This window comes from Eulemur rufifrons, chromosome 20 (assembly GCF_041146395.1).
Source record: "Eulemur rufifrons isolate Redbay chromosome 20, OSU_ERuf_1, whole genome shotgun sequence".
Classification (NCBI taxonomy): domain Eukaryota; kingdom Metazoa; phylum Chordata; class Mammalia; order Primates; family Lemuridae; genus Eulemur; species Eulemur rufifrons.
In genome coordinates, this window is record NC_091002.1 from 2,465,657 (window position 1) to 2,491,136 (window position 25,480).

At 54.3% G+C, this 25,480-nt stretch overlaps 1 protein-coding gene across 2 annotated transcripts in view; it reads left to right on the top strand.

Annotated features, from left to right (window-relative positions):
- STK32B (serine/threonine kinase 32B) overlaps window positions 1-24,400 on the top strand; it is a 230,401-nt gene extending 206,001 nt beyond the window's left edge. For both annotated transcript variants that reach the window (XM_069496004.1, XM_069496003.1), the window contains 5 exons: window positions 1,127-1,243; window positions 2,891-3,016; window positions 7,055-7,186; window positions 8,684-8,748; window positions 24,262-24,400. In XM_069496004.1, the coding sequence (XP_069352105.1) occupies window positions 1,127-1,243; window positions 2,891-3,016; window positions 7,055-7,186; window positions 8,684-8,748; window positions 24,262-24,400 (579 nt within the window). The remainder of the gene's footprint in view (window positions 1-1,126; window positions 1,244-2,890; window positions 3,017-7,054; window positions 7,187-8,683; window positions 8,749-24,261) is intronic.
- Window positions 24,401-25,480: the final 1,080 nt, after the last annotated feature.

Sequence of the window (25,480 nt, forward strand, 5' to 3'; positions counted from 1 at the left end):
GGTGAGGGGGCTCCGAGAGAGCTGTGCCTTCAGTGGGAGGCGGGGTGGGGAAGGGAGGGGAGAGCTGAGGCTCAGACGCTCTCTGAGCTCCTCCCCAGGGTCACAGTCAAGAAACACCTCTTATATTGTCCTGGGTGGAGCTGGAACCCGTCCTACGAAGAGAAGTATCCCAGGAATGGAAAAATAAGCACCAGGGTACTCACCATCAAATTGGTATTAAGTGATCAACACTGAAGTGCACGTATAGCAGTAACATTCATCGTGCGTCGGGCAGATGAGGGGGAGGGCAGGGGTTTGTACACACATAATGGGTGTGGTGCGCACTGTCTGGGGGATGGACACGCTTGAAGCTCTGACTCGGGTGGGGCAAGGGCAATACGTGTAACCTAAACATTTGTACCCCCGTAATATGCTGAAATAAATAAAAAGAAAAAAAGAAAGGCTTTGAGCTTGAGAAGTGCTTAGAAGCAAGAAATCGCCACTGGCAATGCCGAAAAAACACAGTTAGGAGGCTTCACACTCTACCAAGTTCGAAAACTGGGGGAGGGCAGAGCTTCCGTGTCCTCACTGAAGGGAGGGGATGGCAGGTGAGGACAGCAGGGGGAGAAGCCCAGCGACCTCTCCTCACTCAGCCCAGCCACAGCCAGACACCGGCCGTCCCCGCCCTGCCCACTCTAGGAGCCAGTTCAGCCCAGACAGACCAAGTGGGGCTGAGGCCCCCCAGCAGCCCAGCAGCGGGGGGTCTGTGACTGGAGTTGTCCCTGGGTGCCCGTTAGGTGGCAAGAGTCAACCCTCCATCCTGTGACCAGAGCAGGGACTCTGGGGTGAGGCTGCTGTGAGTGAATCCTGCCTCTGCCTCTTACCGGCTGTATGGCCTTGGTGAGCCACCCACCCTCCTGTGTCCATGGCAGCAGCACCCACCTGCCGGGTCCTGCACTGCCCCCCAGGCCTGGTTCCTGTGGGCACATGGGTCTGAGCCACCCGCCCTGCCATGAAAGAGGAGCACCCACTCTTACGTAAAGGGGAAGAATAAATCGCCCCTTGTAACTACACAATCTCAATTCCTATGGATAGTGGCTTCCTGGTGGCCCTCTCTCTGACTCTGGCTGTTGTCCTTTGGTTGCAGAGGCCGTATGAAATCCACTCAGCCACGCCCATCGATGAGATCCTCAACATGTTCAAGGTGGAGCGCGTCCACTACTCGTCCGCGTGGTGCAGGGGGATGGTGGCCCTGCTGAAGAAGGTAGGGGTGGGAGCCACCAGCCTGCCGCCGAGGGCTGCAGTCCGCTGGTGTGGACACAGGCATACCAGCAGAGGAGGGGGCAGAAAACAGCTGGCACAGCAGGGCTGGAAGCAGTAAAGTCAGATGAGCTCTGCTGCCGCGGAATGAGGACTGTCTCGGCAGTGCACGCAGATCAGCAAGCCTCAGACCACTGAGCCTGTGGCAGCAAGCCTCCCGGCTCTTGTCACTCGGCTGCGGGATCCCAATAAATAGAAACACTTAATGCATATGGATTTTAGAAATCTTTGCTACAAATGGTCTTTTAACCCACTGAGCTTTGAGATATCGGGCATCTCCTGACTTCTCACAGGAACTGTTGCTGTTAGAATAAAGCGGTGGTTCTCAGAGTGTGGGCCCAGGACCAGCAGCCGAGTGCCACGTGGGAACCTGGTAGAAAGGCACCTTTCCAGGCGCCACCCCAGACCCCAGTGGTTCTTAACCCTGAGTGCTTGTTAGAATCATCTGGAAGCCTAACATACTGCTGACATTGGCACCTCCAGCCCACCCAGTGACTCAGAATCTGGCCCGGGCGTGGGCATCAGCACGCTTTCAGAATAGCTGCCGCACGCAGTGACCCCCATATGGCATTGACTTGGAGTCTGTTCAAACTGGCACCCACTGTCTTGGGGCAGCCCCTGCAGAATGGCCTCAACAGCCAGCGGGTGTGATCCCCACCAGGTGTCCCTGGGGTGGTGTGACTCCAGCCCACTGACTGGGTGTAGCTGGGAGATTTCTGCAGGAACAGCTGAGAGTGAACTAGGCGCAGGCTCTGACTTCCAGCTCCACCTGCAGAAGCTGCCTGCGCCCTTGCTTAGCACGTGCCAGGCCCTGCCAATCCCCCTGGGCCCGTCCTGCCCCCGGGCTGGAAGTGGGAGAGCTGCCGTTCTTCCTGCTTTCACAGGAGGCAGCCGGTGCAGAGCGTGCAGCGCACCCAGGGTCACACGACTGCTGAGTGCAGTCCCAGGGCTCGGGCCTCCATCCTTGCATTTTTAGCCCCATACTCTTGACACCTGCTAAACTACAGTGTTCTGAAACGCTGGAGGCCCCGTTTGGATGCCAGGTAATATTCGTTGGCTGTTTTTATACTGCATCACTCCTTTTAGGCAGAAACTCAATTTGAGGAGAAGCTAAAAATTGTCCCCTTGTCTACAAATGAGTCCACCCCATTAGGTCACTGAGGTCACCTCATAGCTGTGCAGGGATAGATTTTATTACAATTTGATACCTCCCATTACCCAGTTGGAAGTCCTAAGATGATGTGGCCAGTGCTTTTCATTTTTAACCGGAAACCTTTGCAGACATCAGTGACAGGCAGCCCGGTGCAGGGCTCTAGTCCCAGAAGGGAACACGGGGCCTGAACCGCTGGTCCCACTCCACAGTCCATTTGCGGACGACCTTGCAGAAAGGCCTGAGCCCTCAGTCCCTCCCTGGCTGCAAGGAGATGGGTGCAGACGGTGCTTCCAGCAACAGCGACCCAGACAGGGCACGACATTAATGGTGCATGAAGAGCCCAGTTTCCTTAAATGTCCTGAGACTCCCTCCTCCAGAGTATCCGGTGACCTTGGAAGGTGCCCAGTTAAAGGAATCACGTTTGTCCTCTGACTGCAGCTCCTGACCAAGGACCCCGAGAGCCGCCTGTCCAGCCTCCATGACTTGCAGAGTGTGCCCTACTTGGCCGACATGAACTGGGACGCTGTGTTTGAGAAGACGCTGATGCCCGGCTTTGTGCCCAATGTGAGTGGAAGTCCTGGCAGGTGTCCTGCCACCCCTCTGCAGGGTCCCCACCTTGGTGCAAAGCATGGCCCCAGCTGCTGGCCAGTGAGCCCTCTGCTGGCCATGGCCACTTGAGCACCAAAGGGCTCACATCTTGCTGGGAGTCAGGGTGGACTTGGGGCTGATTGCCAAGGCCCCAGCTGTGCAGCTTCTCTTCCTGCGGTGGTTCCTTTGGAGGTGCTGAACCTCGTCTTCCACTGAGTCCTGCCTCCTGTGCACACAGGCCCAGGCACTGGGGAGAGCTGCCCGCCTCGTGGAGGAGGACAGGCAATAAGCGCCCCAGCCAGGGCAGTCAGCACGTGTAGAACAAGCTCAGCAGAAGGGAGACGGGGTGGGAGGTGAGGGGGCAGGGGCCTCTTTCCGGGAGAGTTGGCAGAGATCTGCACGAAGTGAAGGGCCGGGCGTGCAGGGCTGGACACCGAACCCCCCCGGCCAAGGGATCACCAAGACCGCACACCTGGAGGCAGCACAAAGCCTGGGCTTCACAGGCAGCGTGGAGGCTTTACCGCTAGTACGGAATAAACCAGACAGAAATAATAGGAATGAGGTTGGGGGGTGCATGTCACGCCAGGAAGGCTTCGGTGGCCGTAGTAAAGGTTTTATTTAGGTTTTGTCTCCTGAAAACTGGGGTGTTCGAGGCAGGGAAGTGCAAGTGTTGGATTCGCATTTTTTGTGGGGACCCGGGGGGAGGCTCTGGCTGGAGGTGGAGAAGGAGCTACAAAGGCCAGGAACAGGGAGCAGACAGGAGGCTCCTGACCTCCGGGAGAGGAATGCTGGGAGCTGGGGCCTGCACGGAAGCCACCTGTGGCCCCTTCCTGCCACGACCTGAGTCTCTCTCAGAGAGAGGAATAGTGACAAATGGGTGATGTTCCAGCCCAGCCACCTCTGTGTCCTTGCAGAGCTCACCCTGCAGCTCAGGCCTCCCCTGGCCCATCTGTGACAGTGGGTTGTGTGACAGTTGCCCTGCCTGGTGGTGCTGTGAGCCTAAAAGCGGCCACAAAAGCTGGTCTTCCTTGCTCCCTACTCCAACCCCTGTTGTCTGAGTAGGGGGGACTCAGGCCCAGAATGCAGAAGAGACTTGTTAGGGCCACCAGGCTGGTTTCCGGGGAGCCTCAGACACCCCAGGGAGGTGTTTCCTGTCAGATTATCTTAAAGATTCCTTTCTGTCACTCACTTTGGTACAAAAGTAATGTTTCCACAAATCAGGTTCCCCAGAATCCAGGGCTCCCGGTTCCATTTCCACGGAGCGGCTGCCGCGGGCGCACGTTTCCGAGCTCGGGTCTCCCGCGGCCTGGGCAGGGCTCTGTGCCGAGTGCTCCGGCAGCAGAGCTGGGCTGGCACCAGGCTTTCCGTGTCCAGTGTCGCGCAGACAGCGTGTCCCTGCCTGGGAGCCAGCCCGGTGGTCCTTGGAGGCCGCGCCTGCTGCACCCTCAGCACGCTGCCTCCCCTCCCCCCAGGCCGGCCCCAGACAGGCTGCCCCGTCTTCCAGGCCTCGACATGCCTGTCCCCACCCCCTGGCCCCTCCACCTGCCCAGATCGGCTTGTGCTTAAGGACTCTGCCCTGTGGGAGGCCTTCCTTGTCACCCGCGTGGGCTCAGACGGCCCCTCCTCCTCGCCACCCTGCCCACTGTCACGAGAAACGGGCCGTGGGGACATGTGCCCAGCAGGCTCAGCATAGAGGGCTGCTCAGGTGGCGCCTCCTGCCTCCCACTGTGAGAGCGAGTGGGCTTCCCTGGCCACGTGCGAGCTCTGTGTGCATGTGTGTCTGTGTGTGTCTGTGTGCCTGCGTGTTTGTCTGTGTCTGTGTGTGTCTGTGTGAGCATGTGTGTGTGTCTGTGTGTGTCTGTGTGCCTGTGTGCCTGTGTGTCTCTCTATGTGTGCCTGCGTGTTTGTCTGTGTCTGTGTGTGTCTGTGTGAGCATTTGTGTGTGTCTGTGTGTGTGTCTGTGTGTTTGTGCAGCTGTGTGTGCCAATGTGTGTCTGCGTGTGTGTCTCTGCGTGTGTGCCCCTATGTGTGTCTGCGGGAGTGTGTCCATGTGCGTGTGGGTGGACAGGTGTGCCTTGGGGACAGCAGGGACAGCAGGGGCAGCCGCAGGGGTGATGGCTCAACCCTGGAGGGCAGGACAGCTTCAGTCCTGGAGTCTCAGTCTCTCAGCCCCTTTTCCACCGGATCTCATTGGCCAGTGAAAGTCAGTTACAGGTAAAACACAGGCTTCCTTGTCACCACTGTCACTCCTTCTGTGTTCGCTGAGCACCCACCGCTGCCAGCACTGTGCTGGGCGTGAGGGAACCCGCAGCGAGGCACACAGTCGTGGTGCCAGCTGTCGGGGCACTTACGGCCACGTGCAGCGAGGCTCGGCCGTGGCTCGGCCCTCAGCGAGGGATCAGTCTTCCGGGCGGAGCTGACTGTGCCCTGTGGGATGTTCAGCAGCATCGACACTCCGCCCCTGAGCTGCCAGTGGCACTGCCTGGGTTGTGACAACCAAAAACGTCTCCAGGAGCCCAGCACCGGGCCCGGGAGGGCAGGGCCATGGCACCAGGAGACCCAGGGAGGGATCCCATCAGGTCCCAACAGAAAGGTGGGGGCGCTGCCTCTAGGACTGAGAAACTAAGGTGCAAAGGACCTAGGACGCCACTCCATCCACTCACAAATGACACGACAACAGCAGGAACATTATTGGGCACCTCCTGTGTGGCTGGGCTGGGCTGAGGACTTTCCAGCACTTTCTCACATCATCCTCCTTACCCTCCTCTTGCAGCTGTAGGAATAGAGGCCCGCAGAGGTTTAGTGACTTGCCGGCAGGTGGGAAGACAGCGCTGCCCCTCTTCCGTCTGCAAAGCGTGTCTTCCTCCTGCCCGGGCCGCGACCAGGGTGCCTGCTGATACCAAGCAGGTCAGGCAGCCTGGCCAAGGCAAGTTCGTCTGCAGGCAGCAGGACCCCCCTTGTGAGTTGGATTCAAGGCCAGCAGACCCACGGGAGGCGGGGGGCTGCGGAGCGGCAGGGAATGGCCAGTTAGTGAAGGTTTCCACGGGCCAGGCAGCTGCTGTTCCAGACCCTTGGCAGACACTATCTCAGCTAAGCCTTCCCTTGGCAGTCTCTGGGAGGCTGCACTGTGCACTAAGAGGAAGCTGAGCCTGTCGGTTGCGCGGGTGTGTCTCTCCCAGAGTCACACGGGTACAGGGTGGGGCTGCCTGGCCCTGAGCCCCCCAGCCTCTCCCCTTCTTGGCCCAGTCACAGCAGGCCCTGGTCCACCAGGCACAGAGACAGCCCGTGCAGACAGGACTTGCTTCCCGCCTGGCCCTGCTTGAAATACTTTGCAGATATTATATTAGTAATTCCCTGTAAAGGAGGTTATGCAAACCTTACAGGTCGCGAACTGAGTCCCAAGGAAGTCACGAAACTTGTCCGAGGTCAGAAAGCTGCAGAAGTAGAACGACTCCAGAGCTGTTGATGTCACAACCACTGCAGGGACTGGGGTCCTGGCTGTCACCAGGGCTAGGGCTCAGGACTGAAAGTGCCGCCCAGGGACCTGGGGCCCAAGTCTAGGAAGGCAGGGAGACGAAAATTCCTCCTGACCTCCTGGAACAGGGCACCAGGACAGGGAGTCGGGCAGATTTGACCAGAAATGGTTTTCTTAGGTTATTTAGAATGATTTATAAAAAAGATAGTAATGGTACAAGAATGTGTATGTAATAAAATACCAAGTGAAAAAAATCCGATTGGAAAGCTGAACTCACCTTCATGTGAAAAGCGTGCATAGGAAGGAGACTTAGGTTAACAGGGTGGGCTCACCCCAGGGTGGGATGTGCGGATCAGTGGTGCACGCAGTGGGAATGTGCTGCTTTCATCATCAGAAAGAAAAGATGTAACTGACGTATCCCACAGTAGCAATCATCGTTTGTCGAATGCGTGACTGATTGACTGGATGAATGAATGGAGAGAAAATTCACTGCTGGGGGGACACGGACAAACCATGGTTTCTTTTCTGCTTCCCTTTAGAAAGGGAGATTGAATTGTGATCCCACATTTGAACTTGAAGAAATGATTCTAGAATCCAAGCCACTTCACAAAAAGAAGAAGAGGTTGGCAAAGAACAGGTCCAAGGATGGCACGAAGGACAGCTGTCCTCTGGTGAGCACGTCCCAGGGGCAGTCCCCGGAGGGGGGCAGTGTTCCCCTCCCACGGAAACGACCGAGCAAGGCTACTCTGCCACCAGAAGGGCCCATTTCACTTCTCCTTTCCAATTACCTGGTTTGGCAGTAAATAAAATGCCAGCATCAAACAGTCAGCCTTTTTCAGTACAAAACTGTGGGAGAACTGCCTCAGGTCGGGCGTCACACCCTTACGCTTCCTGGTAGCACTGTTTCTCAGGCAGGGGGCTCGTGTAGCTCTGAGGAAGAGGAGGAGAAACGACACTGAACGACAACTGCTGCACAGGGTATTCGGCCCCTTTGGAAACACATTTCTGCTGTGTTGTGACCTTGGTGGCTCGGGGCATTTTGCCTTCAGGGACCACCGTGTTGGTTTCCTGGGGGTGCCATAGCAAACACCACAAACTGGGCAGCTGAGAACAACCAAAATTCATTCTTTCACAATTCTAGAGGCTGGAAGTCTGAAATCAAGGTATCGACAGAGCCATGCGCTCCAGGAAGGCCATGGGGGAGGGGCCCTCCTTGCTGTCTCCTGGGGTGGCCGCATGCTTGGCACCGCTTGGCTTGCAGCTATTAATGTCTCACTCCAGTCTCTCTCTCCACTGCCACATGGCCTGCTTCTCTCTGTGTCTCTGTGCCCTCTCCTGGCCTCCATGTACGGACACCAGTCACCCTAATTCACTATGGCCTCATCTGAACTTGATTTCATTTGCAAAGGTTCTATTTCCAAAAAGGTCACATTTGTGCAGACTATGGGTTAGGGCTCAGCATGTCTTTTGGGGGAACACACAGCATGACAGCCCCTTCCTCTATAAAAATATATTAAAAGTCAAGCAGCTGGCATGAATTTCTCGTCGTGCCTCCTTTTTTTTTTTTGAGACAGAGTCTCGCTTTGTTGCCCGGGCTAGAGTGAGTGCCGTGGCGTCAGCCTAGCTCACAGCAACCTCAGACTCCTGGGCTCAAGCGATCCTCCTGCCTCAGCCTCCCGAGTAGCTGGGACTACAGGCATGCGCCACCATGCCCAGCTAATTTTTTCTATATATATTTTAGTTGGCCAGATAATTTCTTTCTGTTTTTTTAGTAGAGATGGGGTCTCGCTCTTGCTCAGGCTGGTCTCGAACTCCTGACCTCGAGCGATCCACCCGCCTCAGCCTCCCAGAGTGCTAGGATTACAGGCGTGAGCCACCGCGCCCGGCCCTCGTCGTGCCTCTTAAGCGAGCCTAAGGAATGATCAGGAAACCAATCTGATGATTTTCAACCCTCCCTCCATTCTAACCTGACCTTTAAGTTGGATTTAATGGTTTAAACTTGAGAAAATCAGCTTTGTCTGCCAGGCTCCCCTTGGATGCAGCCACCCAGGCAATCAGGGCCAGACACGTAGCTTGTCCCAGGTGTCCGAGGTCCCATCTAGGTCAGTCTGCCCTGTCTGTCCAGACTGTGCTCTGTCGTTTAGTCCCTTCTCTGTGCTCTTTGACAGAACGGCCACCTGCAGCAGTGTTTGGAGACCGTACGGAAGGAGTTCATCGTATTCAACAGAGAGAAGTAAGTCCTCCAGCTAGCGCCCCCTGGGCAGAGCCCGTCCAAAACAAGCCAGGGGCCCCGACCCTCTGACGAAGACGGCCCTGGTGATGGAGGGGCAGGTGTTGGTGGGCTGGGACACAGGGTCCTGCAGGGCATGGAGCTCCTGGACTTGGACTTCGAGCTGCGTCCTGATCCTGCCTCTGCCCCGTGACACTGACTCCACCTCCCTGGGCCTCGGGGTGCTCCTGGGGCCAGGGACGCCCGTGTGGAGAGGCAGCTCCCAGTGCTTAAGAGCAGGAGCCCTGGAGCGACACTGCCTGGGGGCCAGGCCCTGGCTCTGCCGCTGCCGGAGTGACCCGAGTCAAGGTGCTGAACCCCACGGAGCCTTCTGCTCCGCCTCAGGCAGAGTGGCAGTGGTGTCCTTGCGGTGTGGGGCCGTGAGAATTAAGTGAGGCTGTTGGCACAGGCCCCGGCATGGTAGGAGTGCTCAGCACGGGAAACGATGACCGCTGTGGCTATCGACTCAGGTCAGGCGGGCTGGGCAGCCGCACAGGGTAGGAAATGCGTCGCAGAGTCTGGGGGTGCTCCGCTGGGGTGTGCCCTGGCCGCGGGACAGCCCTCACAGGGCTGGTCAGCCAAGGAAGCAGATGACACAGGTTTGGTCCCTGCCGACCTGAACATCTAGGGGCTCATCAGCCGTGGCTGATGTGTCAGAGCAGGGGGCTCGAGCAGAGGCTGCGGATCAGCCCCATTGGACCAGCTGAACCAGGCCTCGGGCTGGCCGAGACAAACCAGAGGTGCTTCTCACCTGCCAGCAGGGTCAGGTGGGCACATACCAGGCTGGGCCTTGTGCAGCCACCGATGTTCAACTGCGCTTGGCTGTCAGCAGATGACAACAGCACAGGGGATGTGTGCTATATCAGTGGCAGCCCTGGGAGATGACTTTCACAGCAGGCACCTGGCTCAGCCCAGGTGCTCAGGGAAGCCTCCATGCCTGGCCTAGTCCTGGGGGCCCTGAAGGAGAAAAGCATACTGCTCCCAGAGTGGGGACAATGCACAGAGGAAGGAGACAGCGTGGCAGGCCAGGGCCCTGCAGCTGGTGAAGAAGCTTGATGCACCAGAGCCTGGAGGGAGGTGAAGGGCGGGGCAGGGAGGGGTGTTTGGGTTCTAGCCACGGGCTGGGCATGGGCAAGGCAGGGCCCCATTCCCAGTGGGTGCTGGGGAGACGGAAGCAGCCTGGAACAGCCTGTCATGGATCCTGGGTGGCTACAGTTGAGGGCTGGCGGGTGCCCAGGTCAGCCCCGACTCACGCCAGGCCTGGGCAGCCAGCCTCAGCCACTGGGCATCGCGTCCCCTTGGTCCGGCCACCGCAACAGCAGCCATGAGACTCGGGCTCATCCCAGTCTCCCTGCAGTGCCCCCTGCTTGGAGGCTCACGGCCCCTCCCCCAGCCTTGGAAACCCAGACCCAGGAACTTCAGCTCAGAGCCCAGCAGTGACCGCAGGCCCTGGCAGCTGTCATCTGCCTGTGCCCGGGCCCTGGGGTCCTCTGGGGGCAGCTGCTGGCAGGCGTGAGCCCGGGAAAGGCGGAGCCACGCGAGCTCGAGCAGACAGTGGTCGCGCTTCCTATCTGCTCTGTGCCAGAACTTGCTTCAGTATGGAGTCTAAAGAATCCAAACTGTTTCTTTTCAAAAGAAAATGAGAATGAGCCATACTTCCTTGTGTCATTTGGGGGTTGTATCTGGCTGCTTTTAGCAGAAACCTAACTATATAGTAGCTTCAGCCAGTTAGATGTTTTCTTTCTCACGTGGAAATGTGAATTGATTAGGGAAACGTGGTAGGATCGCCCAGTGAGGCTATGGACGGACCCCTTTGAGGTTTGTGGTCATGGATTATAAATGAGGCTGGCGTAATTTATAGGAGTCGGCAAAATGGAGAAAGAGCACGGAAGTCTTGTGTTCCAGGCACGGAGTCAGGGAACAGCATATGCTGAAGCCCCAGGCATGAGAGATTGTGGCCACGGGGGAGCGTCCACCTCAGCCTGAGCTGCGGTTCCTGCTCCTTCATTCCCCCCCACCCTCCCGGCTCACCGGGTGCCCCCTCGGCTGCCCATCAGAGCGGGTGTGCAGGCTCAGCCACCACTGAAAGGTGTCCGGGTGGGAGGGCTTGATGTGTCCCCCAAGATGCCTGAGCGTCACACCCACCCCACCCCTGCTCGGGCGAGAGCCATGTTTTGTCCACCCACAGCCCTCCCTGCCACGGTTTCTCAGCAGTAAAACTGCCCAGGAGAAGATGATTCACAATGCATAATCTGCCCGAGACCAAGCATTTTTCCTTTAAACTAAGAAAAAGTGGGCCCTACTTTTCCTCCTTCTTCCTTCGAGGCACCTGCTGTGTTGGCACTCGAGCTACAAGATTGAATCGAGTACCTCCCTCCCCACAACAGCAATGAGGTGAGCGGGGGCCGGCCGGCCGGCTGGTCCTGCTTCACCCAGACCACGCCCTGCTCCGGCAGTTCTGCCCCCTTCGGTGTGCACAGACTGCCCGAGGCCTGCACGGGCTGCTCCTGCCCGTGTGCAGGGAGTGTAGGCCTCTTCTGCACAGCGTGGGCTGCAAAGACGAGTCGCATGGGAGTGCCATGGTCCACGGGCACATGTCAAAATCGCCTGGGGGCCGGGGAGCATTTAGAGTTGCTGCACCTGCTGTGGGTTGCACTGTGCCCCCAAAAGTTATGCTGAAGTCCTAACCCCAGTACTCATAATGTGACCCGATTTGGAAATGGGGTTGTTGCAGTGTAGTGAGTTCAGAAGAGGTCCTACTAGACAGGGGGGCCTAAATCTACCTTGACTGGTGTCCTGTAAGAGGAGAAGAGTCATGGGCACCGGGCGAAAGCCATGCACAGACAGAGGCAGAGACTGGAGTGATGTGGCCACAAGTCGCAGAACACCCAGGACTGCTGGCCACCGGGGAGCCGGGAGGGAGGACTGGAACGGACTCTCCCCCAGAGCCCTCAGAAGGAACCAATCTTGCCTCACCTAGATCTCAGACTCTAGCCCCTAGGACTATGAGAGAATACGTTTCTGTTGTTTTAAGCTACCCGGTTGGTGGTGCTTTGCTGTGGCCACCCTAGGAAGCTAAAGCAGCTCCCTAATCCGTGCGTTCCGAAGCAGAAGCTGAGAGGGGGGCCTGGGGGTCTGCACTGCAGCACGTCCCGCAAGCCGCTCTGATGCTCGATAGTGCGAGACGTGTGCGGGAGGCTAGCGTGCTCTGACGGCTCCTCCCATGGGCTCCGAGTCACAGGGCTGCCCATCCGCAAACCCTCCCGCCCTGTCTCCCCTACCCGGGGGATCATCTGCAACTGGCTGAAGGATGCTCCGGGGGCCTTAACTCCCCTGCACAGCTGACTGCCCCTTGCAGGGCTCAAGGATGCTTCCTTAACTAGGAAAGGCTCCTGGGCAGAGAGGGGGGCCCTGCAATCTCCCTGAAGAAGAAGCCGCCATCTGCATGAAGCGGCGGGTGAGAGCAGAGACACAGAGAGGACGTGGGCAGGACATTTCATCCCATCATTTGAATGATAAGCTGTAATCCCGGTCTGGGCCCGTGTCCTCAGGACGATCACCCAACAGTGCAGCGTGTGCCGGGACGGACACGCACCCGGGGTTGCTGTGGGCACGGCGGGGAGCCCAGGCTCTAGCCTTTTTGGACGTTCATTTCTAAACAGAGAACAAAATTAAAATTAGCACTGCCTAATTTTCTGGAAATGCAGTTTATTATTGGCTAATGGTCTCAGCTGGCAAAAGGCCACAGAGCCAGGTGGAGTGTCTGCTTCCGGGGTTACTTGGGGCTGTGAAGGCCGTGGCAGCTGAGGCTTCCATTAGTTTGAGAGACACACTGTTGGGCTCGTCCTCCTATTTGTGGCCGAAGATCTGAGCAGGAATGATTTCTCCAAGAGGTCTTTTCAATAGCATTTGACAAGGTTTTGAAAAATAAGAAACTTCTGGTGAGAAAGCAGTTTAAGGAGCTGCATTTTCCATCCTTGTCATCTCTTGAAACAACAAAAACAGATTTAAAATCACGTTAAAGCCACCTTTGGGGCCCTTGAAAATACTACATTTTAAAAATGAAACACTGCATGTCTTTCACTTTATAATACTATTAATAAGGACCAACATTTATATATGGTTTTATGGTTCTGCGTGGTGTTCCTTTAGTCTAGGGTTTCTCAACCTTGGCACTATTGACATTTGGTGACTGCTGACATCTCTTCTTGGCTGCGTGGCCATCCTGTGCGTGTAGGATCCCTGCCCTACCCACTAGATACCAGTCTTACCTGTGTAGTGTGACAGCTAAAAATGTCTCCAGACATTGCCATAAGTTCCCTGGCAGGCAAAATCAGCCCCAGTTAAGAGCCACTGCTGTCCTGCTTCCTTACCACATTTTCCTAAGGGACATTTCGTTAATATGTTCAAGGTCTTGCAGCTCCGGATTGGAGTACAAAGGACTTGAGCTGTGATCTTCCAAGCCCCAGATCCCAGGCGCTCTCTGCCGTGCGTGCCTTCATCCTGGTGCTGGGCAGATGTTTATTCAGCTTCTCCCCGGGGTCAGGTACGGGGGATGCCAGGGAAGCAAGGCCCATGCTTCCATGGAGCTCACACCTGCTGGAATGAGCTTTAAGACATACAGGAAGGGTCGCTTTCCACAAGCGATGGCTTTGAGGTCTCTCTGCATTGCATCCAGGGCACAGTGGCTGGCATGGCATGGAGTGGTCCTGAGAGCTCACTTCTGTTGGGTACCACCTGCACCACCTAGTTTATACATCCGTCCTGTGAGCTAGTTACTCTTATTCCCCCATCTTACAAGTGAGGAGGTACAAGCTGGAGGAGATGGAGGGCACACAGCTAAGAGATGGCAGAGCCATGGTTCCGTGGAGCTGGTCTGGCTCCAGAGCCCAGGCACTAAGTCAGACTACAAAATGGCCTCTCGCCATGCACGTTAAATGTTAGACAAGGAATTGCCGCTCTCCCTGTGGACACCATGTGCTGGTGAGCCCAGACATGTCAGGTGCAAGATCGTACGAATTAATGAGACCACAATTTTCCTCCTTATCCCTCCTTAGACCACGCCACGCAGCAAACCATGGCCACTCTCAGCTGGGGACTGAGGGTGCCCAGACCAAGGCCATGGTGAGGTAAATAATCAAAACATAAAGTTTGCTGACTTCATCTGCCCAGGTGGCCTCCCTGGAGGACTCTGGCCTGGGGGGACCCCAGCAGTATGACAGGGACCCTGCAGCATGGCCCGAAGCCCCTGGGGGCGGAGCCAACAGGGCCTGAGGGGTGCGACTCACCTCAGACTTGGGAATCTGGTCTCACTGCTCATGGTGCTGCGGTCCTGGTGGGTCCCCAGCTTCTCTGAGCCTCCGGTTTCTCATCTGTGTCATCAGGGGCTGGGCTCGGTGTTACCGAGGTCTGCGCCATTTGCAGGCTGCCTTGACATCCCTCTTATCTCTCCAACAGCCCCACCAGCAAAAAGAGGAAGGGTCATTCCCTGTATTTTGAAGCTCAAAAAGTGGGGAAAACCCTTCACGCTCAGCCCCTTCCCCCAAGCCGCGTTTCTAGGCAGCAGCAAACTTCCAAAATCAAGGCCAGCACATTTAGATTCTCTCCAGTCTTTGAGTTAAACACTGCGGTCCAAACCTTACTCTATGGGTGAGCAGGAGGAGTAGAGGCAGCTCGCAGTCAAGGCCACCTTCTGCGTGCTGGGCCCTGGGGCAGCATTCCCTTCTCCTCGAGATTCTATCAGTAGGATTTCTATTCTCGGTGCAGTCAGCAAAACTGATAAAAACATAATCTGACTTAAATGGCGTCTCTGAATCTCAGCAGCGTAGAGGATTCGCTCCCTGCAGGGGGAGGGCAGGCAAAGACTGAGCAGGGCAGGGCCAGGCTTTCTGGGAACCAAGATACGCAGAGCCGGGCGAATGCCTTTCCAGTGGCCAGGGAAAATCAGCGCAGTGACCTGACACAGCGGGAGGAAGTTCCGCCAGAGATGAAGGTAGCCTAAAAGGCCGCTTAGATTGCGGTATCTTAAAAGTTCCGTGGAAACTCGGAACCAAGAAATTGCACAGGAATCAGGGCTCTGTGTCAATTTCACTCAGCTCTCCATTAAAGGAAATTGCAATCTGGTTTAAGAAGGTTACTGATCCTGACAAATTAATCTCAGCTAATAAAAGACATGGGAAATAAACAAATAAATAGAAATAAAAAGACATGGAAAATACTATCATTTTTTGAGTACATTAAAAAGCTGTTACATGCCATGCACTGTGCTGGGTGCACTGTATTCATTCACGTTTGATCTACGATCCCTCACCACACCTCGCTTTGTCAGTACAGACATCAAGCACGAACGAGTCATTCACCTGCGGTCACTAGTAAAGTATTTAATGTTTCACTTAGAGTTGGGATTCCACATAGGTCTGGGGGTTCTCAATCCCATAGTCTTTCTCACTTTCCTACTCTGACTCCCACTTTTAATTTTTTATAAATATAAAAGCTTTAATTAAAAGATCCAAGTAAAATGAACATTTTTATTACTACTGTTGGGAATATGTGTAAAATATGGAAACAAACAGTAAAATATTCTGAAATACACACTTAAGGGCAACCGCTAACTTCTCTTACAGATAGACCCCTGTGTAAGGTTTTAAGACCAGAGTCCACGGGACGGGCGGTGCAGCCGAAAGTCAAAGCACCCTCCCGGGTTTCGGCACCAAATGTAAAGTTTTTTGGAGTGGCCGGTGCCAGAGAAAGAAAGAGGAGCAGAGTTGAAAGGGCTAAGTAAAGAGGCTTTATTGGGGAGCTCTTGGGTGAGGGTAATGAGTCCCAAGAGAGGGACCCCGGGCGAGCCTCACGGGACCCACGGAGTGCGACCAAGGAATTTCTTTGTTTCAACTTTAGGGCAGGTATTGAGGAATAGGAGGGGCTTCTTCTTTTTCCATTAGGGAGGGGAGGGATGCCCGCCACCAGCCTTACACCCTGATGTTGATTTCCACTGCTTAATCTAGCTGTTTTTTACATCCTAGATTCTTGTGAAGAAGCTTTAGATTCTCTGCCTGAGAGCCTTCTGTTGTGAGGTGAATTGTGTCCCTGAAAAGGATATGTTGATATACTAACCCCCAGTACCTACAAATGTGACTTTAGTTGGAAATAGGGTCTTTGCAGAAGTAATCGGGTCATGATGAGGGCATACTATATTAGGGTGGGCCCTAAATGCAGTGACACACAGGGACAAAGGCCACGTACAGATGCAGGGAGAGACTGGAGAAACGCTGCCACAACCCAGAAGACAGAGAGGGTTTCCAGCCACCCCAGCAGCCGGATGGGGCCAGGAAGAACTTTCCCCCACAGCCTTTGGACAGAGCGTGGCCCTGCTGAGCCTTGGTTTCTGTCTCTTTGGTCTCCAGAACTGTGACAGAATAAATTTCTGTTGTTTGGAGCCACACACTTTGTGGAAATTTGCTAGGCAGCCTACGGGAACAAAGAGATCTTCCAGGGACATATGAAGGGTCCCTGGTGGGCAGTGCTGTCTCACCACTGAACTCGACATCTCCCAGATTTCAACCAAAATTTTAAGCATGTCTATTATTATCAGGAAAATTATTTTGCAAATAAATAATGTAAAATAAATTAAAATCACAGTAATTTATATATATTTGTATATTTGATATGTATTTATCAAAATAAATGAGTAGAGATTTTACATGCATGCACGTGCCCATACACACACTTAATAGAGATATATCTGCCGCTGTGAAGTGCCTTATACTTCCTGGGTGACGTTGGGACAGCTGCTGGAGCTCTTGCACAGTCCTCGGCACATTTAAACCTAGTTGGAAGTTCTCCCTGCAGGCAAAGATGTACCATCACCCCCATCTCACAGACAGAAGTTTGAAGCTCAGAAAGGTGGAATGTCTTGCCCAAGACTGCTCGGCCGGCTGAGCTTGAAATCAAACCCAGGACTCCAGATCACAGCAGCCTGCCACACGCTGCCTTGAGCATCTGGGGCATGCCATCACCATTAGTTTGATTGATGCATCAAACTGACAACAGATGGTGAGAGTCAGTGGGAAGGAAAATCTGTGCAAAGAATTCCAAAAAGATAGTATCTCTTGTCGTGAGCAAAAAACTTGCAGAGCTTTTAGCAACCATTAAGCATTGGAGGACAAGATATTAGAATTTTTATCTGAAAAGATCCTATGGGAAGAAATACTTTAAGCCTCAAGCACAGCACAAACAGAGGAATAAGAGGTATTCACTGAAATAGTGTGTGCAAAGCCAGGGATCCTGGGGTTTGCTGAGAAGAGCTAGAAAGAGGGTCATACCAGCAGCCAGATCTGCATTCAGCTCTGGTTCTGCCGCTCGTTGGCTGTGTGGCCTTGGCCAAATGAGACACAAAGTCTCCAAACCTAATACTGCAGGCACAAAATCAGAATAAAAAGAGATATAGCGGTTCTGCCTTCCCATGGGCTCTGAGCCACCAATGAGACAGTGAGGGGAAAGAGTTCTGTGAAGTCTGGTGAAAAAAATAAAGAATTGTTTTTGCAATTGCATTACATATGAACATAAGACATAAGCAAAAGTACTTTGTATATTACGAAGCTCTGGGTTAAGATAAGCATGTATCTTAACTGGTCCCATTGCTCAGCCTAGAAAAGTTGTGGATTTAGGAGGTTAGAGAGACAGACACAAGCATAAATCGCGGATTCTGAGAGACTTCTATGGCTGCAAGGGATGGAAACAAAAAAATCAAACCATTTAGATGAAATGGGAACTTAGTAGAAGACCCAAACAGCTATAGGAAGGTAACTGGGGCCCAGGCCGGGACGCTTACCGTTGCTCACGCCTTCCTCCTCCCCGCTCTTCCCACGCAGGGGAGGACATGACTGTCAAGAGCACCACAGTCTCCCAGCTCCACCACCAAACCCAAGAAACAGGCAGCTGAAGAAAGGCAAAAGGAGAAAGTTGTTCTGATCTCAAATTCAAGTATCTCAGGAAATGGCTCTGATTGGCCCAGCAAGGGTCAGGTGCCATTCCCTGAACCAATCAAATCTGGCCACAGGCAGAGGACTATGTTAGGAAGACAAAATAATGGCAGTCTACTCCACTTGGAAACAAAGACAATAGTGTAGGGCTAATGGAGCCCAGGAGAGGAGAGACTAGAGCACAACGGGTGTTGGGAGCTGGGCAAGGTATCAAAGAAAAGGCAGTCTCCTCCCGTGCTTCACACCTGTCTCCTCCCCGCTCCTCTGGGCAGGTGGAACTCGGTAACAGAGATGGGTTGGGGGGGAGGACTTACAGGGAGGGCCCGAGGCCCAGCCATGGAGGTAGTGGCCCCAAAGTGGACCATTAACTCTGGCCCCTTGACCATCAAAGAGCTCATTTCCTGTCTAGAGCCATGAGGGTGTCCCAGTGGGAACTCTGGCTCAGAATGGGACTGAGTTCATTACTCACCCACAGACCAGCACCTAGACCTCCAGGTCCCCTCTCTGCACTGTAACCATGGAGAAACCCCCAATTTCAGTGGCTTCCAACAACAAAGTTTGTTTTTTGTTCACTCTGTGTCCACGGCAGGTTTGCTGGGAGTGCTGCTCCCATGTCCTCCTCCTCCTCCTCACCTAGTCAACATCTGGAACATTGCAATGATGGTGACAGGGAAAGACACCTCTGGAGAGGCTGGCACTGCCAGTTAAATCCTCCGGCCTGATGGTAGCACCAGCACCTCTGCCCGCACCCCCGGTCAGGACCAGTCCCAGTCCCACAGCCCCACCCAACCACAGGAGAGCCAGGGGGAATGGCCCTGCCCTGGTCAGGAGCAGGTGCCCACCAGCACTCATGGTGAGCACCCTCAGTGACCATCCACCCATATGCCCCAGGGCAGGTCCTTCCTGTCCTCCCCACCCGTGAGCCAGCTGAGACAGAAGAGCTGAGCCTCCCCTCCGAATCCAGACAGAAACCTGCCCAGGAAGGTGTGGTGGAAAGGAGAACTTAGCTGGGAAGAAGGGAAGAGCAGGGTCCCACATCTGAATCTGGGCTCCCCTCTGAGAAGCCGTGCAACCCACTACCAGTTGCGCATCCCTTTCACGTCCCTTTCTTGCCCTTGGAATGGCATGGTCACGGACGTGGGTACTGAACGAAAGGTGTTGAATAAGGAGACACCCAACACACACCAGCTGCCGTTGCTTGGAAGCCCGAGTCACCACCCTCCAGCTTCCGCCAGGGCCGATCTCCCTGGCAAGGGACCCGGGGAGGGAGAGGGGACGATGGGAGAGAATGCAGGCATTTTGCTGTATCACACCCATGGTTTGGTGGACTTCATCCCAAAACTTCCTCAAATATGTTTTGCTTCAGGCAACAGCAGATAAAACAGAATCCTAATGCCTCTGGCCAAAGGCTATTATTGAATTTATGAGATAAGAATTGCACACAAAGTGATCTTCCCAATAAGTGATGAGGTTTGAAAGTACAGCCGGTTATACAGAGTTTTTGCTTAAGAAAGAGAAATCTCACGGGAGACTGGAAAGCTGTATCAGTCAGAGTCCCAGAGGAAACACTCAAAGGAGAATCCATTCACAGAGGACTGTTGACATGGGGTGGGTTGTAGGGACACCACAGAGGCTGGTGAAGTACCGGGGGCTTTGCCGAAGCCGAGGTGTTGCCACCTGGGGGCTGGAGGAGATGAAGGTGTGGGGACATCCGCCAGCAGCCGTCCATGAAGGGAGCTGCCTTGATCTGAGCAGTGAACACCCGAGGTGACAGTGCAGGGAGGGAGTTGGGACCAGTGCCCAGGCCTGACACCCTGCTCTTTCTGATCCCGGCTAAGGATTTGAGCTGTTCCCAGATGGCGTGGGCTGTCTGGGGAGGTGGAAGCAGGGTTTGGTGAGACTGACGGGGTCTCTGCGAGGATTCTAGAGAAGGGATTCTTGCCGTGCGTGACAATGCACCAGATCACGTTTGGCTTTTTCCCTCTTCAGCGTTCACCCTGTATCCCCAGCCGGACAACCGTTATTCAATTTGGTGTGTGTCCTTCCAAAACTTCCTGGTAATTTCAACTCTGTTTTTTTTTTTGCTTTCTGGTCTGTGCATGTGTGTGTTTAACTGTGGAGGCAGTACACACAAGCGGCTCAGAGTGCAGACTCTGCAGCCAGACTGCCTGGGTTCGAATCCTGATCCTTGCTAGCTTTGTGACCTTAGAGCTCACACTAGTGCCTCAGTGTCATCATTGGTAAAGGGAGGTATTAATAACTGCTTCATAGGATCATTGTAAGGACAAATGATACACTTGTTAAGTATTAATAGCCCCCGTGGTACAGTCAGCACTACACAAGTGTTTGCTAGTAACATTAATTATATGCAAAATTATCAGACCAATATAGTGCCATTCGATAAAGCGCTGTGTCAAACATTATCTTGTGTCCATTATTTGTTTGTTTGTTTTGAGACAAGGTCTCACTCTGTCGCCCGGGCTACAGGGCAGTGGCACTATCACAGCTCACTGAAACCTCAAACTCCTGGGCTCAAGTGATCCTCTTGCCTCAGCCTCCCAAGTAGCTGGGACTTTAGGTGTGCGTCACCACACCAAGCTAATTTTTCTATTTTTTGCAGAGATGGGGTCTTGCTCTTGCTCAGGCTGGTCTCAAACTCCTGGCCTCAAGCAATCCTCCCACCTTGGCCTCCCAGAGTGCTAGGATTACAGGCACGAGCCACTACACTTGGCTTGTCTCCATTTTTTAAATCAACACACACATACACACACACACACACACGCACACAAAATAATAAACAACCTATGCCAACTCCTTCAGCCACAAGGACAAAAGCTCTGTGCATGTTAACTCATGCAAATCAGCATGCATCCAGGCTGCCAGCTCTCCAGTTCTGCAAATAGCAATCCAATTTTTGTCCCGCTAGGACACGCTGTTACTCCATTTAGTTATAGCTAGCCTCCTTTCCCCTCAGGAGGTTGAGGCAGAGCCTGCCAACCTGTGTACACACCCTGCTAATGAGGGGTAAAAGCCAGGCTGGGCCATTTATTCCCCATGCGCCTACCCATCCAGCCAGTCACACTATGTAGCTGGCCCAGGCTGGTCACAGTGCTGAGGGCTGCGAAGCCACAGATGGCATGCAGTGGCCCTTGCCCAGTGGAGGAGAGACCCATCCCAGACAGGAGACCAGGTTCCAGCTGCCAGGTCCGTGCCCTGGTCTTCCAGAGCCCGTGGACCTCTCTGGACACCCCTGTGACTCCTGGGGCTGGGTTTCCTCCCCCTTGGCCTCTTGTCCTGTTCACCCACTTCAGGTCCTGACCCTCAGACGTCCCTGACCCCAGGACGAGGCCTGCAGAGCTAGCCACGCAAGGGGCTCCTCGTCAGGAGATGCTCACTAGAGCGATGGCAGGAAGTTAGCTGTACTGAACCTCAGTTTCCCCGTCTGTGAAACGCGAGCACGTCCACACTGCAGTCGGCATCACGAAGATAGCTGCCCTTCGCAACGTGCCCCCACAGAGCCGGCAGATGACACACATTCATTCATCCTGCCCTTTAAGGATGTGTCATTGTCCCCGTGTCACAGATAAGGAAAGAAAGGCTTTACGTTGAGCAGTTTCCCCAGGCCACTCGGCCAGTAAATGGCAAATCTAGGATTCTGATCCGGTTCTGCTGGACTCCAAAGCCTGCGACTTCCTACTGCATCACACTGCCACTCCGGAATTCTACAAAGTCAGGAAAGAGAGGCAAGAGCAAGTGAAGCGATATGAACAGGGGCGGAAGGACTTTACAACGTTTTGTTTTCGCTAAACCGCAGTGCACAGGGAAAGCCGTCTCCAGTTTAGGAGGCGGAGGCCAGGCCTCGCCCATGGCTGGTCGCCGGCATCAGCGCCGCGTTACTCTGACTCCAGCCTGCGTGTGCAGTAGCTGATTTGACGTGAGTTTGGTTGCTAGCCATTTTATTTTACTCCTACGTAACGCTTTGCCTTTAAAAAAAATGCCACCAGCCCTATTTATCACAAAGTTCAACGTGTTTCCTATTGATTGAGGCTCTCGTCAGGGAGGACTTGCTCTGACATCTCACGGTTGGGTTCAGGAATTCTAGTCACAAAGCTGACAATTAATTTGATAAGTTGGCCGAGAAATTAAATGTTCTTCCATTGCAGAGATAACTGGCCGATTTGCATCAGTAGAACAGAGCCGCGTGGAGTAGTAGATGTGAGATCCTTTTCCACTTCCTCCTAAGCCGTAGATCACTGGGCCGTGGGCTAGTCTTGTAAGCGAGCTCTCAGCGAGAGCTGTCATGGTTTCATAGCTCTCTCTTGCTTCAGGGATTCCCGTCTGAGCCGTGTGAGCCTTTCTAATTCCTTCGGACTGTGGAAAAATCATTCCATGCTCTTATTTCCAGGTCAGATGGAAAGGTATGAGATTCAGTGGGGAAGGGCAGGGGTCTTGGAGACAGGCCTGGGTTTGAATCCAGCCTCCCAAAGTCACATGACTAGTAAGTGGCAGAACCAGGGTTAGAGTCAATAGCCTGGCTCCAAGCCCAGACCCTTAATGCTGCGCCACACTGCTTCCTTCCAACAGAGACTTCGCCACAGTGAGCGCCCACTGTTTGCTCCCTGTCCCGCTCCCTGACTCCTTCGATGGTGAGCCTGGCACACAGATGAGGCTGGCGGAAAGGAGGAGTGGAAGGCTGGGGGAGGCCGGGTGGCAGCAGTGGATGGGTGGACAGTGAGTGGGTGGACGAGCGGGTGGATGGGTGGTGCACGGACGGATGGTGGAGGGGGATGGTGAATGGATGCGGTGGGTAGGTGGGCGGATGAGCGAACAGTGAATGTGTGGGTGGTGAACGGCCAGGTAGGTAAGAGGTGTTCACACAGGTGGGTGTGGTAGACAGAGGGCGAGGGTAGATGGATGAACGTACGGGAATGTGCGGACAGACAGATGGGGTAGACGAGTGGCGAGTGGATAAGTGGATGGATGAATCCGTGGATAGAAAAAGGGTGGGTGGGCAGATGCATTTATGGATGGGTGGATGGCAAATGGATGGTGAGTGGCTGCGGGGGTGGGCGGGGGGGTGGGAGTGCGGATGTAGTGGGAATAACACAGGCTGTGGAGTCCCCCAGAGTTAGATTAGAATCCTAGCGTTGCAGGCCTACAGGTGGATGGGCAGATGCCTCTAGAAGGGTATTTCCTTCTTGATTCTGACTCCTGGCTGACACTGAACCTGGTGGTAAGTTGCAAGGACACGCCCCCACCTCATTTAGTTCCTGCTCTAGGCTTCCAGTACTCACGGTGGCAGTGTTTCACGTGTGGCCCTCCCCCAGAGAAGGGGAGACCTGAAACAGCTAATTCTACTCCTTAAAATAGCTCTGCCTAAGCATGAGCCATAGTGGAGGAGCCATCACTCCAGAGAGGACCTGGCCATTATTCCAGCGAGCTTTCCTTCCTCCTGCACCTTACCCACTGGTGTCCTTTCATTTCAGATCTCCTCCCTCACTTTGTTTGACAGAAACATGCTAAGCAAAATCAGGTACATTCAGCCTCAACCCTGTGTCTTTCAGGGCAAGGTAGAACTAGTCGTAGTTATTGCTCCCAGCCTGCACTGGATGTTTTTCACGCATCCTCTCTGACCCCCTTCACCTCCGGCAAAGTGAATGGTATGAGCTCCAGTGTAATACAGGGGAACTGAGGCCCAGAAGAAGATAAAGCATGTTGACCAACATAACCCCGGTAGGCAGTGTCGAGAGCCAGGGTTTGCGTTGGGGTCTTCACTGTTCTAAAGCTTCCCTGCCTCTTCAAATGCACCAGTCCCATTCCCTGCCTGCACCATCCACATGCAAGGACAGCGGTGGCATAGTGAATGAACCTGAACTTCAAGATTAGAAACGGAGGGATATTGATATCTTCCAACATGTGGAAGGTGACCAAGTGGTAAGCTACTAGGAAATGCAATGTTCAGAATCATACGCTCTCAACACAGTTTGCAATGGGATGTTTTGTAAGTCTGTATTTAACCGTTTGGATATTTATTTGTGGGATTATTGGATTAGTGCCTATCTCCCCTTTAGACAGTAAGCCCCTTGAGGACAGAGAACATGAGTGTTCTGCTTATGGAGCATCCCCTGTGCCCAGGCATGGTGCTGGTACTTTAGTCGGCATCCAACACGCGTGTACTGGATGAATGACGCCTGGGCCCACCACCTCCTCTGACTGTGTGAACATAAATACACGATCCCAAGTAAACTGCACAGGGAGCCATGAGGCAGGAATTACTATCTATATTTTGTAGACAGAGAAACTGAGACTCTGTGTGTTAAGTAACTCACCTGAGTGCACCTGAGCCAGGCTTTGACTCCTGGCCCGTCTGGCTCCAGGGCACAGACGGTTTGGGCCGAAGGCTCCCCAGTTGCCCTGCCCGGCCAGCGTGTCTCCTGGACACGCCTCTGCAACCTGCTCCCGTGACTGACTCAGACATGTCTGTGTTTGTCTGCAGGCTCCGGAGGCAGCAGGGGCAGGGCAGCCAGCTCTCAGACACGGAAGGCCAGGCTGGGGGCCAGGCCCAGGGCAAGCTCCAGGATGGGCACAACAACAACGTCCCTGGCCACACCTGCTCCCACGGCTGCAACAGCTAAGCCCCTGCCTGCAGCTGCCCAGCGGGGACTGCACGAGGCTCTGCCCTGCAGGCCCAGCGCCTCTCTGTGCCCAGTTGCCCCTGTCTCACCCCTGAAAACATCGGATGCAGAACGAGCCTTGGACTCGGAGCTGGGGAGCCTGGGTTCTGGTCCCAGCTCCCTGACTGATTCAACGTGTGACCTCAGACAAGTCGCGCCCTCCCTGTGCCTCAGTTGTCTGCATCTGCCAAAGGGGTTAAACATCTCTGCCCCACCTCAAATCACAAGAGGATTGTGAGACTCCAATTAGGTAGCAGACATGCAAAACCTTTGGTATTTATAACATTATTTATACATGCAGAATACAACCTTAATGTTTGAACTGCACTCCCATCCTCCAAAGCAAGTAGACCATCACGATTTTGCAGTTTAGGTCATTTTTGATTGTTAGAGGGTACTTTTGGAAAATGCAGCCCCAAGGGTGAAATAAACGTCTGATATGTTTGCCCCTCCTGTGAGAATACCGCTTCCAAATCCTGGAGCAAAACCTGAAGTGTCTCAGTTTGCATTCTCTGCTAGACTAGTCTTTCTGGGCTTCTAAGACGGTGCAGTGTGCAGACCAGCCTGGTCCCTAAGGTCTCGGTGCTGTGGGCTCACTCCTCCCCTTGTTCACAGAAGACTGTCCCCACCCCCACCAGCCCCGAGTGCTGGGATGGCATGCAGGTGCCCATTCAGACTGGACACTGGTCATCGGCCACTCTACAGAGTGTCCTCAGCGCTCCCCTGAAAGCCCGCGCTGCAGCAGAGCTCTCCGTGTCTGCCAGCCTGCCAGGTTTGCCCTCTTGGCAAGGGCGCGTAGAATCAGCTCGTTACTGCCGCCTTGCAGAGGTGCCCAACCAGCATTGACGGGGCGCCTCCCTATTTACAAACTAGGAAGCATGGGCGCTTAGAAAGTTTGTTCCGGGAGGAAATTGGGCTCCCACAAAAAGCAAACTACTCCCTGACGTGTTCAGGGAGCAGCTGGCCCTCGAGCTGGGCGCCACGGCAGTGCAGCGGGTGAAGCTGAGACGCTGGGATCGGCTCGGGCGGAGTCCAGCCCTG